This window comes from Thyridium curvatum (genome assembly GCF_004353045.1).
Source record: "Thyridium curvatum strain D216 chromosome Unknown NODE_14_length_560046_cov_85.173820, whole genome shotgun sequence".
Lineage (NCBI taxonomy): Eukaryota > Fungi > Ascomycota > Sordariomycetes > Thyridiales > Thyridiaceae > Thyridium > Thyridium curvatum.
Window position 1 is genome coordinate 531,186 of NW_022156769.1, and position 12,933 is coordinate 544,118.

At 57.9% G+C, this 12,933-nt stretch overlaps 5 protein-coding genes across 5 annotated transcripts; 3 read left to right on the top strand and 2 right to left on the bottom strand.

Moving 5' to 3' along the window:
• Nucleotides 1-1,617: 1,617 nt before the first annotated feature.
• Nucleotides 1,618-2,549, bottom strand: E0L32_003367 (uncharacterized protein; the record flags this gene model as incomplete). The annotated part of the gene is made up of 2 exons (XM_031137659.1): nucleotides 1,618-2,295; nucleotides 2,352-2,549. 2 exons carry the CDS (start codon nucleotides 2,547-2,549, stop codon nucleotides 1,618-1,620), a joined length of 876 nt encoding a protein of 291 aa, XP_030998960.1.
• A 579-nt stretch (nucleotides 2,550-3,128) lies between these two features.
• E0L32_003368 (uncharacterized protein) lies at nucleotides 3,129-3,616 on the top strand (the record flags this gene model as incomplete). The annotated part of the gene is made up of 3 exons (XM_031137660.1): nucleotides 3,129-3,255; nucleotides 3,320-3,518; nucleotides 3,577-3,616. The coding sequence occupies 3 exons, from the start codon at nucleotides 3,129-3,131 to the stop codon at nucleotides 3,614-3,616; spliced, it is 366 nt and encodes a 121-aa protein (XP_030998961.1).
• A 172-nt stretch (nucleotides 3,617-3,788) lies between these two features.
• On the bottom strand, nucleotides 3,789-5,333 carry E0L32_003369 (uncharacterized protein; the record flags this gene model as incomplete). Its single annotated transcript, XM_031137661.1, has 1 exon — nucleotides 3,789-5,333. One exon carries the CDS (start codon nucleotides 5,331-5,333, stop codon nucleotides 3,789-3,791), a length of 1,545 nt encoding a protein of 514 aa, XP_030998962.1.
• Nucleotides 5,334-6,220: 887 nt separating this feature from the next.
• On the top strand, nucleotides 6,221-7,954 carry E0L32_003370 (uncharacterized protein; the record flags this gene model as incomplete). The annotated part of the gene is made up of 1 exon (XM_031137663.1): nucleotides 6,221-7,954. The coding sequence occupies one exon, from the start codon at nucleotides 6,221-6,223 to the stop codon at nucleotides 7,952-7,954; it is 1,734 nt and encodes a 577-aa protein (XP_030998963.1).
• A 2,413-nt stretch (nucleotides 7,955-10,367) lies between these two features.
• On the top strand, nucleotides 10,368-12,860 carry E0L32_003371 (uncharacterized protein; the record flags this gene model as incomplete). The annotated part of the gene is made up of 3 exons (XM_031137664.1): nucleotides 10,368-11,476; nucleotides 11,551-12,442; nucleotides 12,540-12,860. The coding sequence occupies 3 exons, from the start codon at nucleotides 10,368-10,370 to the stop codon at nucleotides 12,858-12,860; spliced, it is 2,322 nt and encodes a 773-aa protein (XP_030998964.1).
• Nucleotides 12,861-12,933: the final 73 nt, after the last annotated feature.

Below are 12,933 nucleotides of genomic sequence, written 5' to 3' on the forward strand. Positions count from 1 at the left end.
CGGGTGCTTCTTATGCCATTGGACAAACCTAGCCAGAGTATCTTGGCACAGGAGACAGGCCAACAAATGATCGTCATCTTTCTGCGTGCCAGACCTGGAGAATAGAGGCGATTTCTCTTTCGTTGAAGAATAGTTGGCGGGTCAGTGCTCTCAACCCCATTTGGATCCCACTCACATGCTGTGTCTTGGGTGCTCCCCATGTACATGATGTTGCTGGTGTCGAAGTTCACAGTGACGACGAGCCAGTCGGGCCAGGAAGCCTGTGTGCGAGGGCGCGGTCATCCCAAAGCCCGTTCATTGACGCTTTGCTGGCGTGCGCCAATATAGATAAGTCAAAGTGCGACAATTTTTGGCGAACCTTCAAAGTCAGGGACCATGATGGTGATTCTCCCGTCGCTTTTCTCATAGAGATGTGCCAGGGCCTCGCAGCCACCCTTCGTCAGTTCCATATACCAGACTATCGCTACTTGGGCGGCTGAGGCAACTGGCCTGGGTTGGATCAGAAGAGAAATGAGCCAGGGAACACGTCTCAGCAAACAGTTCCCTTGATGACATTACGTACATGTAGGTACTGAATGATAATATGTGAGACGGGCAAGGCAGGGAATTTGTTCAGATCAGATGACAACTACTCGCAGCTTGAGCATCCTGTATCCGTGATTTGAGAAGATTGGAGAAATATACACGCAATGGGATATTCTGAAGTGAACGGTTCGAGATTGGTATACTGTGGTGTAAGTGAAGTGTCGTGCCTTCCTAAACCACGTCTTTCGCGTTCCTTCCCGTGTAAAGACACCCTACCTAACTGACCTTGAGAACAGAATTCCTCCGCAACCTCTCCTCTTCCTCTTCCTCTTCTCTTTTTCTTCTTTGTCCGAAGATTCGCCCTTGTATGTCCGCTCTGGCTGTGATGTATGAGATCGTGGCTAATGTTGAATGATCTATCTCTAGCGGCTGGCGTTCGATCACTCCCTTTTCGGTTCGTCTTCCTCTGGTCGAGTTGTGGTTTTGGCACGGCTGTGGTCTCTTTCTCTGTGCATTATTTCAAAAATGGCATGTAATGATCGAGCTGGACGACGCAGCAACACCGGAAACAATCATGGAGGCGCGATGGACTTGGCTTCGGTGGTTATTTCAGCATAGCATACAATAAGAACCTGTCTGCTGGACCAGCCAATGCCCCTTCAAGAACCTGGGAGTCGTGCTGCTGATATTGATTGTGTGTGTAAGAGAGAAGACTGGAGTGGGTGCGAATTTGGCCTTTTTAAAGTCATCAGCCAACAGGCGGATCCGGCACTCCATTAGACTGTCCCTACCTATGTAGGTACTCTACTTAGTCATGGAGTCTCACCAAAGGGACAAAAGATGACTACCAATGGGCAAATATCCCATCTCTTATCCTTAAAGCTACCTACAGTCGTCTGGCACTTTTGTACAAGTATTGAGTCCCTACATACCCTCTTATGTAGCTAATGCTCCTAGAGCCTCAAAAGGTATGTCTATAGTTCTCATTTTCTATATTACTTACCTTCTTAGTAATACTCGATCAGAATATCATCTATAATCACACAAAGTCATTTCATATCTGCTGGAGGTTCACAGCCAGTTGCTCAAAAGCTACTCCTCCTCGCTCTCCTCACTGTCCTCCTCCTCCCCGTCTTTCCGTTGCCTGTAGACGACCCTCTCGCAGAGCTGCAGACACTTGCGCACAGGCAGGCCTATCACGTTGTCGAGGTTGCCCTCGATCTTCTCCACCAGTATCAGCCCCGCGACGCCCTGGACCGCGTAGCCGCCCGCCTTGTCGGCGCCCTCGCGCGTCTTGACGTAGCTCTCGATCGCCTCGTCGGCCAGGTCGGCTGCGAAGTAGACCTTGGTCTCCTCGGTGTGCGACTTCATCTCGTAGCCCGGGTGGGCGGCGTCGGCGCGCGGGGCCAGCGCGCACACCGTCGTCACGACGCGGTGCACGCGCGTGTCGCGCAGCATCTTGAGCATGCGCAGGTGGTCCGCCTCGGAGCGCGGCTTCTCGACGACCTGGCCCGAGCGCGTGACGATGACGGTGTCGGCCGAGATGACGAGCGCCGGGTCCGCGGGCACGGCGACGGCCTCGCGCTCGGCCTTGGTCGCGGCGGCGTCGCGCTCGCCCGCGGCGGCCTCCTGCGCCGCGAGGGCGAGCTCGTAGACGTCGAGGCACTTCTGGCGCGCCGTGGCGGAGACGTACTCGAAGGGCCCGTACTGCGCCTTGGAGAGGTTCTCGGGCTTGGCCGAGGGCCGGATCTCGAGGCCGGTGAGGCCGACCTGCGTAGAATTTAGCGACAGTAAGAATGGCCCCAATCTGCCTGCATATATCATACTCGTGCCAGGAGCTCTCTCCTCCGGGGTGAAGCAGAAGCCAGGATTACTCTATGCGACTTGATGTAGTTGAGGATGGGAAGGTCGAGGGGCGGCGGCGGTCGCCGGATCGGGGCGCTCTGTCTGATGGGAAGGGCCGCCTTCTCGGGCGAGGCCGTGTACTCGGGGGGAGGCTCGTTGGGCACTTTTTTGTCGGCCATCCTGCACTATTCGCGGCGAGCAATTATCTTTAGGAAGGGCGAGTGTATCTAGTTAGGTTGAGCTGGTGTCGTTGAAGAAGCTCCCCCACTACGTACGCAATCGGTGAGGTAGGTACGTACCTGGATGCTGATGCTGGGCACTGGGATCCCCCATGCGAATGGCTGAGGGCCCGCCCACTGCCCACCCACCTGCACCTTACCTCATCTGTGGGTCCGCCCCGGAATACTTAGGTAGCGCTGCTTCAGGCGCGCCACGAGTGTGAAGCCTCGGTCACATGCAAAACACTCCGTGATCGTTCCTCACACGCCCCCTCCGGCCGTTCGTTCGCCAGATTTCGGGACCCTTGCAGAGGCGTTGATATACAGCAGACATATAACCGGCGCCTGGACTGTCACAAGACTCGGCCCGCTCCCAGGAGCCCCCATAAGACATGCCCTCGGAAGCCAGGAAACCCAGGTAGCACCCGGATCTGTGGGCTTTGCAGACACGCATATCACCTCTGTCTAGGCGGCCACTGCCAGCATCGCGAGGCCGGCCCGCGCTCCGTTCACACACAACTGTCCCCGGCTTCTCCTATCATGTCCAACTCGGCCAAGTCGGCCTCCCCCGAGGCAAGGGATGGCAGCAACGGCGCCAATGGCGACGGGCCCGACGAGAGGCCGCGCTTGACGGAGGAGGAAAAGAAACAGAACCACATTGCCTCAGGTCAGTTCTCTTAGCTACTTCCCCCGTGTTGGACTTCCAGCATGCTGATGACGCATCAATACAGAGCAAAAGCGGCGGCAGGCCATCAGGGAAGGCTTTGACCGCCTCACCCAGCTCGTGCCCGGCATGGAGGGCCAGGCGCGCTCCGAGGGAGTGGTGCTGAAGCGCACCGTCGAGTTTATGCGCGAGCAGCTCGAGGAGAGGAAGCGTCTGATCGAGGCTGTCGAGGCGCAAGGCGGCCATGTCGACGAGAGCTACAAGAAGTATGACCTACCCTGTTATTCTATCCGTGATTGGTTATCTAACTCATGCTTGTTACAGGTTTCTGGAGGATTCATTAAAGAACCAAGGACTGTCTTGAGCGTCCGTGGCCAAATAATTAAGACGGGGCTGTACCTGGCAATCATGGACTTGTACTCATAGTAATGTACCACCAAAGCGGAGTATTGCCAACGAGCAGGCGCAACTGGATGGCGGTTGGGGGAGAGAAAGGCTTCTAAAATAAGGGCGTACATGGAGTAGCGATGGGTTTTCTATTGGTATGATTCTACTTTTTGTTTCAGGAATTGGAGAAGCGCCTCGGGCTTCATATTTACCGATGACTTTTTGGGCTTTTGTTGGCCCTCCTCCGCCGTCTCTGCATCGGAAAATCGTGACAGATCAACGGCTAGCGTGCCGTTGGCCACGTCCTTAGGCCCAGCCACCATGATCACCCCGTAGCCCTTGGACTTCGCCTCCCGGATCTTGAGCGGCAGGCTCCGGGGGCTGTCGTCGACGTCGATGACCAGCTGAGAAGGGCTGAAGTGCGGGTTCTCCCCGTCCACCGTCCCCGTGAGGACCTTTTTGGATGCCCGCGCAAAGTCCACCACGGGCTCGCTGTCATTCACCGTCAGGATAATGCCTTGCCGGGGGTTGAGCCAGAACGGCCATTTGCCATTGTAGTGCTCGATCAACAGCGCCATGAGTCTTTCGACCGAGCCCAGAATAGCGCGGTGGATGAGCACAGGGCGCACGGCACCCGACTCGGCCAAGAGGGAAGCGTCCGAGGTTGAGGTGCCCTTCGCCTCCAGCTCGGGAGCGGGGGCTTGGTATTCTAGCTCGAACCGCTTCGGGAGCTGAAAGTCCAGCTGGATCGTGGCGGTCTGGTGTTCCTTTCCATCCGAGTCCTTGAGGACGATATCGATCTTGGGCCCGTAGAATGCCCCGTCGCCCTCGTTGAGCGTCCACTCCTGGCCCGAATGGTCCAGCGCCCGCCTCAGCCCGTCCTCGGCCTGCTCCCAGTCCTCGAGGGAGCCGATGTAGTGTTCCTCGGGCCGCGTCGACAGCACCAGCCGGTAGGGGCCGAGCTTGAAGACGCCGTAGGTGCGCCGCACGAAGTCGAGGGTGCGCCTGATCTCGTCCTCGATCTGCGAGGGCCGGCAGAAGATGTGCCCGTCGTCCTGGTGGAAGCGGCGCACGCGCGTGAGCCCGCTCAGCGCGCCCGAGATCTCGTTGCGGTGCAGCGGGCTGAAGTCGGCGTAGCGGATGGGCAGGTCGCGGTAGCTGTGGCGCTGGGCGGCGAAGATGAGGCAGTGGCCCGGGCAGTTCATGGGCTTGAGCCCGTACTCGTCCTCCTCGCCGGCGATGCTGCCGGCGGCGGGGTCGGTGGCCTCGCTCTTGTCGGCGCGGGCGGGCGACGTGCTCGTCACGGTGAACATGTCGTCTGCGTAGTTCTCGAGGTGGCCCGACTTGGCCCAGAGGGCCTTCTTGTAGATGGTGGGCGTGATGACCTCCTGGAAGCCATAGTGGACGTATTGCTTGCGGAGGAAGTCGACGAGGCGGTTGAAGATGCGGGCGCCGTTGGGGAGGAAGATGGGCGAGCCGGGACTGTAGACGGACGTGGTGAAGAGCTCTTGCTGGACGCCGAGGTCGCGATGGTCAGCCGGGGGCTTGGGGAGGGGATTTGATGCTGTCGCGCATAGCCGATGATGACTGCTGCATCTGGACGCGATTCTGAGACTGGCTGGGATGGGAGCTGCGAAGGCGGATCTCCTGTATAGAGACCGCGAGGCCACCCTCGCGACCCTTGATGGGAGCATCACGATGCCGCCGATAGATAGTCGAGACCTATGGACATTTCCCCCCTCCGGCTCAAAGATGGGATACGAAGATCATTCGAGGATTCCAAGCTCCCCCCAGAGCTATGGCAATGTACTGACAGGGATAATTAATTTTTGGAGCTTGCTTTTTCCAGGGCCCTCCCTCGCAATTTGCGGGTCTAGAACAACGGCGGGACTTTAGGTAGCTCGGTAGGTAATTATTACTCGGGATGCGTGGCGCCATTTCATGAAACATTGTGTCCCTGCAGCAGCACCGGAGTGAGCAACACATCCTGTCCACTCAGGAGTCCGGATGCACGATGCCTGTTCCATCAAACCTAGTACCAAGGTGTCGCGCCTGATGAGGACGACGGGCCATTTGACACGCCCCCGGGACCTGGCTGTGTCACGGGAATCGCCCGACGTCATCCACCCTCGGCCACACCTCTCTCCAGGCATTCCCCAGCCACCCACCATCTCCGTCTCCATCAGCCTCAGGACGGACCTGAGAACGGATTTTGCATGCTTCAAGGCTTCTATTATTTTTCTAGATTCTTTTCACGAACGTAACTCTTTTTGTGAAGATCCCCTAGCTTCCTTGCCTTGGGCTTATGAGTCACTGCTCTTCCGTGGCCGAAAGACATCCCGGACGCCGCCTCTTGGTACCCGATATAAGTCACGCGCGCTTCTGCCTATCAAACCCATCTTTCGCCACCTCCACATATATTTTGGCTTGGAGCTCACAGGTCGACACCACTTTGTGAAGATTATTAAAGTTGGTAGAGACTGGAAAGCTCATCTGGAAAGCGAAATCAACGAAGGATCCGTTTGCTTTGCTGCGGCAACACCCTCCATCGGTGAAAGCCGCGCTTCTCCGGGCCGCCGTCATGGCGCCTTCACGGAAGCAGGCCTTGCCCGTCGAGAGTTCATGGCGCATGGTCGAGGGCGAACATGACAGCTTCGACACGTCGATCGTGCCCGACGACGAGGAGCTGATCATGTCCAGCAACCCATCCCAGTTCTCTGGCGGCTCCCAAGGCCAGCTCAGCGTCCCGGGCTCCCAGGACGACGACATCGAGAGCTTTCTCAGCAAAGCAGCCGATGATGAGCGCGTCATCATGAGGTCCCCTTTCCAGCCTTCTGTCCCGTCCTCTGTGAGGCACAGCCCGAGGACACAGAAGCACCGCTCGCCTGAACCAGAGTTTTACATGCCGAGGGTCGAGGTCGACAGTCCGCGAAAGGCGAGCGGCCGATCGCCGAGGATGATGCGGATGGCCGAAGCCGAGTTGCGGCAGCGCCAGGGCTTCAGCAACGGCAGCCCGACGAAGCGATCGCGACGAGGGCAAGGAGCGAGGTACTCGGAAGAATCGGCGTCTCCGTCGTTTGGGGAGCGGCTGTCTCAGTCCTTGCCCAACGCCCTCTTCGAAGTCCTGGCCTGGGCGTTTGGCATCGTTGGTCTCGCGTTTCGCTATGCGCAGAAGCCCTTGGCTATCCTCCTCGCCATCTACCTCATGTTTGGCGGCCTGATCATTGCCCAGAACATGGCGACAAAATCGCTCTACACCTCTTTGTCCCCGGTCTGCCGCATCCCGGGCGCCTCATGGCTTGACCTGCCGTTTTGCCCCCGAATCCCGGCTGGGGGTGCCGGTGCCGGAAGCGGTGCGGAGGGTGGGAAGAAGCCTGTCGAGTTCGACGGTCTCATGGATGTCCAGGAGCGATTCGAAGAGGTTTTGGAGAAGAGCGCCAACGGCGTCTCTCTGCCTATGGAGATGAAGCGCTCCGAAGCGTCAATCCGAGACCTGCGTACCATGGTGCGCTATAGCAACCTTCAGGCCAAGGAGGAACTGGTTCTCGAGTTTGACGGCTTCATCGATACGGCAAGGACGGCTTCAAACGACTTGCAGAAGTTCAATACCCACGTCGGATCCGCTGTTGACTCGGTGATCAGCATCAATCGGTGGACCTCGCGATACATCGACGGGTTGCAACATGATCGCGACTCTCAAGGGTGGATCTCGGAATGGACTGCATGGGTATTCGCGCCTTTCCAGCCTGCCACATTCTCGGAGCGCAGCCTGCTGGACAAATATGTCGAGCACACAGCGCTTGTGTCGGACAAGATTGCCGACCTGATTCTGGAAGCGCAGAATGTCCTGCGGACGCTGACCACGGCCGAGGATCATCTGGGTATCATCTACGACTTTGTCACCCGGACGCAGAAGAGCGTGCAGTCGCGCAAGGACGAGGTGCTCTGGACCCTGTGGACTCTGGTGGGCGCCAACACAAAGCACCTGCACAACCTGAACAGCCAGCTGTCCCTGCTGCGCCAGGTCGACACGCAGCGCACCGACGCCGTCAAGCAGGTGTCGGAGCTCATCGTCGAGCTGGAGAAGATCCAGGCCGGGCTGGGCGATCTGCGCGATAGGGTCGCGGAGCCTGAGATTGTGCGCAGCAGCGGCAGGGCGCAGATGGTTCCGCTCAGCGTACACATCGAGACGATCGACCGGGGCGTGGAGAGGCTGGAGCATGCGAGGAGCAGGATCCGGGCGATGGAGAATGATAGGATCCGGCAGGTGCTGGCCCGGGGCCAGGGCGAGGAACGGCTCATCGAGCAGTCGTAACAGGCAGGCTGCCTGCCTGTGTGACCATGGTTATTTGCTTCCTTGGAGATGGATGATTTGATGATTCTGGATTTAATGGGCGCCTGGTACAATCTTTGGCGTTCTGGGGCTGGATGATGAAGAGACCGAGGCAATGAACAGATGGACTCTGAAAGGCAAAACAAGCTTGCCATGACCTGCGCATTTGGAGTTCCTTTTTTTAGCTGAATGATACCCAATATTTGGACTCTTTGGACGAGAAACTTGAGTAAAAGAACTAGTGGTGAAGCTGCCCCCATTTCGACACGTCCTTCATCCGGATTCTTTTCAGTCAAACTGCCTGGGGGCAGGCGCACCATCATTATGAGCCATTGCTTCTCTTCCACAGCCATGAGCAAGACTGAATGTCGATTCACGATGAAACTAATGTACATTGCTCCTAGTGTTCCTCTTCATAGGTCGGGCGACCCTAAAGAAGTGATGATGGCCAAGGGGAGAAAGGCACTGCCGCACAGCGACTCGACGTCAAGACGTACAATGGAAGAAGGGCCTAAACTCAACCAAAAAAGGAGATAAGACAGTTCAGCTTGGATTTAGTGAAGGGACAAAAATAAAACACGTTCAGGATCACCTGTTTGTCAGACAAACTGACGATCAACCGAACGGCGAAAAGCTCCCAACTAATTCTGCTATATACATCCTTTGACCTTCCAGATTCCCCTCTGCCGCTACTCATAAGTGTGTATGGCGATACAACAAACCACCAGGTTTCACATCCAGAACTGTTCAGCATGACAACTCTACTCTGCTTGGTGCACATTCGTTGTCCTTAAAGTATTAGTCTTTTTATTAGATTCAACACGAACAGTCACAGCCTACATAAATGGCTCAGTGTCTGGAATAAAGAGTATCGTGAAATAATACTGGGTCTATCTGTGTGGGCTATCATTACTCAATGGCATACACAATATTCAAAGGACATTTGGGTGAGGTCATCACGTTGCTAAGGGGGAAAGGTTCCGCTGAATATATTGGCTATTTCCCAGGTAGGTTGATTCGAATTGACAGTAGTTCAAGTAGCGTGAACGTGCGGACGGGCTGAGCTCGATTTCGACGCTTTGTCTGTAAGTAGTGTCAGGTAGGTAAGCCAAGAGAAAAAAGAAAAAGAAAAATCCCGTTATCTGGTTTAAGCCGTTAGGCCATCAACCAGATGCAGGGTTCGTTAAATTCTGTGTGGTTAGATTATAAGAACTTTCAGAAAGATCGAGTTCATGATTTGACTTATGACAATCCCATGAGGCTCCGGGATGTCCAAGGGCTGTTGGCTATGGCCTCAGTCAGGCTATTTCTGCTAACATAAGTAACAACTTACTTGACTATCCATAAGTCCATAGGTTTTAGGTAGTAAGATAGCCTTTTCGAGTTCCAGGCCTTTTTGCAAATAACACATGCTGGAGGTATGAATGATCACCATGTAGCACAATCTAATATAACTATTTGTCATACGGATTCGTCAGAGACAAGGTAAATACTGCCGAATACAGGGAGCCAACAGAGCGCCGGCCACCATGATTGACTTGAATGGGATTGCCTGCATGTGCAATTGTCCATGCTTTGAGGTCGGGGAGACAACGACAACAACAGGGAAGCAATGCGGCAACCCAGGCCGAGTCTGGCCACACCAGGTCTTGGCTGCCACATGCAAGACCCTTGACCTCGCAGCGGGAGCTTATCAGTAGCGTGTGGGGTAGCCTCGAGGTTGTTTGCTGGCAGGGGACCAGATCGGGGCGAGCTATTTCTAAAAGGGTGTATTGATGAATGATGATGGGTAGGTAATGCAATCGGCCGGGCCTAGGGCAGATAAGGAGCTGGCTGCTCTGGGCTGGGCCAAGGGAGATAGATAACAGCTAGGTGCGCCGCCGGGCCGTCACCTCGAGCTACCGACTACTAGGAAGCTCTTAGCTTTTTCGAAGCTTCTCTTTCTCTCCAGGCCTTGCCTTTTCTCATGAAGGCCAGAGTCCCAAGAGAAGACCGGGATTGACAAGATGCATCTTGTGCCAAAAGAGGTTCGTAGCCAAGACCTTCCTGAACGAGCCTTGTAAGTCGGCATTGCCAAGGCCCTCGCAGATGCTAACATGCTACACCATACGCCCAGCTTGATAAGCTCGCCATCTCGCAGCTAGGCTTCCTGGCTCAGCGCCGGCTTGCCAGGGGCGTCAAGCTCAATCATTCAGAGGCCGTAGTAAGCAGCTTCCCTCCATAAAGGGAATTGGGCCGATGCGCTGCCCAGAGATCCCAGCCGACCTCGTACACTGCTAACAGACTTGCTCTCTCTCTCTCCCCACAATAAAAGGCACTGATCGCCAGCAACCTCCAGGAGCTCATCCGCGATGGGCAGCACACGGTGGCCGACCTGATGACCCTCGGCGCCACCATGCTCGGGCGGCGCCACGTCCTGCCGTCGGTCTGCACCACCCTGCACGAGATCCAGGTCGAGGGGACCTTCCCCAGCGGCACCTACCTGGTGACGGTGCACAACCCCATCAGCACCGACGACGGCGACCTGCGCCGCGCCCTCTACGGCAGCTTTCTCCCCGTGCCGGACCAATCGGCTTTCCCGCTCCCCGAGGCGGCCGCCTACGAGCGCAGCAAGCAGCCCGGCGCCGTGGTCGCCGTCAAGAACGGCACCGTCTCCATCAACGAGGGCAGGAGGCGGATCAAGCTCCGGGTGACCAGCAAGGGCGACAGGCCCGTCCAGGTCGGCAGCCACTACCACTTTATCGAGACGAACCCGCAGCTCGAGTTCGACAGGGCGAGGGCGTACGGCTACCGCCTGGACATCCCTGCGGGGACGTCGGTGCGCTTCGAGCCCGGCGACACCAAGACGGTCACGCTCGTGGAGATTGGCGGCAACAAGGTCATCTGCGGCGGCAACAACTTGGCCACAGGCAAGGTAGACTACAGCCGCGTAGACGACATCATAGCGAAGCTGCAACAGGCCGGGTTTGCTCATGCGCCTGACCCCATCGGCGACTACGGGCACATCGATGCCTTCCAGTTGGAGCGGACGGCATACGTGACCATGTTCGGCCCCACGACGGGCGACCTGGTGAGGCTCGGCAGCACTGACCTGTGGATCAAGGTCGAGAAGGACCTCACGGTCTACGGAGACGAGTGCAAGTTCGGCGGCGGTAAGACTCTCCGCGAAGGAATGGGACAGGCGACGGGCAGGCCCGACTCGGAGACCCTGGACATGGTAGTGACCAATGCTCTCATCGTTGACTGGATGGGCATCTACAAGGCGGACATCGGAGTCAAGCAGGGGATGATTGTGGGTATCGGCAAGGCAGGCAACCCGGACGTGATGGACGGCGTGTCCCCCAACATGGTGGTGGGCAGCTGTACCGATGTCGTAGCCGGAGAGGGCAAGATCGTGACGGCCGGCGGCATCGACACTCACATCCACTACATCTGCCCCCAGCAGGCCTACGAGGCCGTCGCATCGGGCATCACGACGATGCTGGGCGGAGGCACTGGCCCAAGGTACGTTCCGTATCGTGTCGTCGAAAAAGTCGACCTGGCCAAGCGGGCACCCACTAACACGCACGCAATTTTAGCGCCGGCACGTCTGCCACCACATGCACCCCGGGCAAGCACTACATGAAGCAGATGCTGCAGGCCTGCGACGGCCTGCCCGTCAACATCGGCGTGACGGGCAAGGGCAACGACAGCGCGCCGTCGGCGCTGCGCGAGCAGGTCATCGCCGGCGCCTGCGGCCTCAAGCTGCACGAGGACTGGGGCTCGACGCCCGCCGCCATCGACGCCTGCCTGTCGGTGTGCGACGAGCTCGACGTGCAGTGCCTGATCCACACCGACACGCTCAACGAGTCGGGCTTCGTCGAGTCCACGCTCGCCGCCTTCGCGGGGCGCACCATCCACACCTACCACACCGAGGGCGCGGGCGGCGGGCACGCGCCCGACATCATCCGCGCCGTCGAGCTGCCCAACGTGCTGCCCTCGAGCACGAACCCGACGCGGCCCTTCACGCTCAACACGCTCGACGAGCACCTCGACATGCTCATGGTCTGCCACCACCTCTCGCGCGACATCCCCGAGGACGTGGCCTTTGCCGAGTCGCGCATCCGCGCCGAGACCATCGCCGCCGAGGACGTCCTGCACGACCTCGGCGCCATCAGCATGATGAGCTCCGACAGCCAGGCCATGGGCCGCTGCGGCGAGGTCGTCCTGCGCACCTGGAACACGGCCCACAAGAACCGCGTCCAGCGCGGGCCGCTGCCCGAGGACGCGGGCACGGGCGCCGACAACTTGCGCGTCCGCCGCTACGTCGCCAAGTACACGGTCAACCCGGCGCTGGCGCAGGGCATGGCCCACCTCGTCGGCAGCGTCGAGCCGGGCCGCCTCGCCGACCTCGTCGTCTGGGACCCGGCCTGGTTCGGCACCAAGCCCAGCCACGTCATCAAGAGCGGCATGATCGCGTGGTCGCAGATGGTAAGTCTGCTTTTTTTCTTCTTCTTCTGGTTCGTTGCGCTTTCCTTTTGGATCAGAAAATTACTCACAGAATGGGATCCCCAACATATCTATATAGGGCGACCCCAACGCGTCCATCCCCACGGTGCAGCCCGTCATCGCGCGCCCCATGTTCGCGCCCCTGGTGCCCGAGACGTCGGTCCTCTTCGTCAGCCAGGCCGCCATCGAGCACGGCGTCGTGCAGTCCTACGGCCTGCGCAAGCGCGTCGAGCCCGTCAAGGGCTGCCGCACCGTGGGCAAGGCCGACATGCGCCTCAACGACGCCATGCCCAAGATGCGCGTCGACCCGGAGCGGTACACGGTCGAGGCCGACGGCGAGGTGTGCACCGCCGAGCCGAGCGAGCAGCTACCGCTCACGCAGCAGTTCTTTGTGTATTAGCATCTTTTGTCTCGTTCAAGCTTGCGAATGGGCCACGTTGCTTCTATGTTTCTTTTTGGAATATCAACTTTTT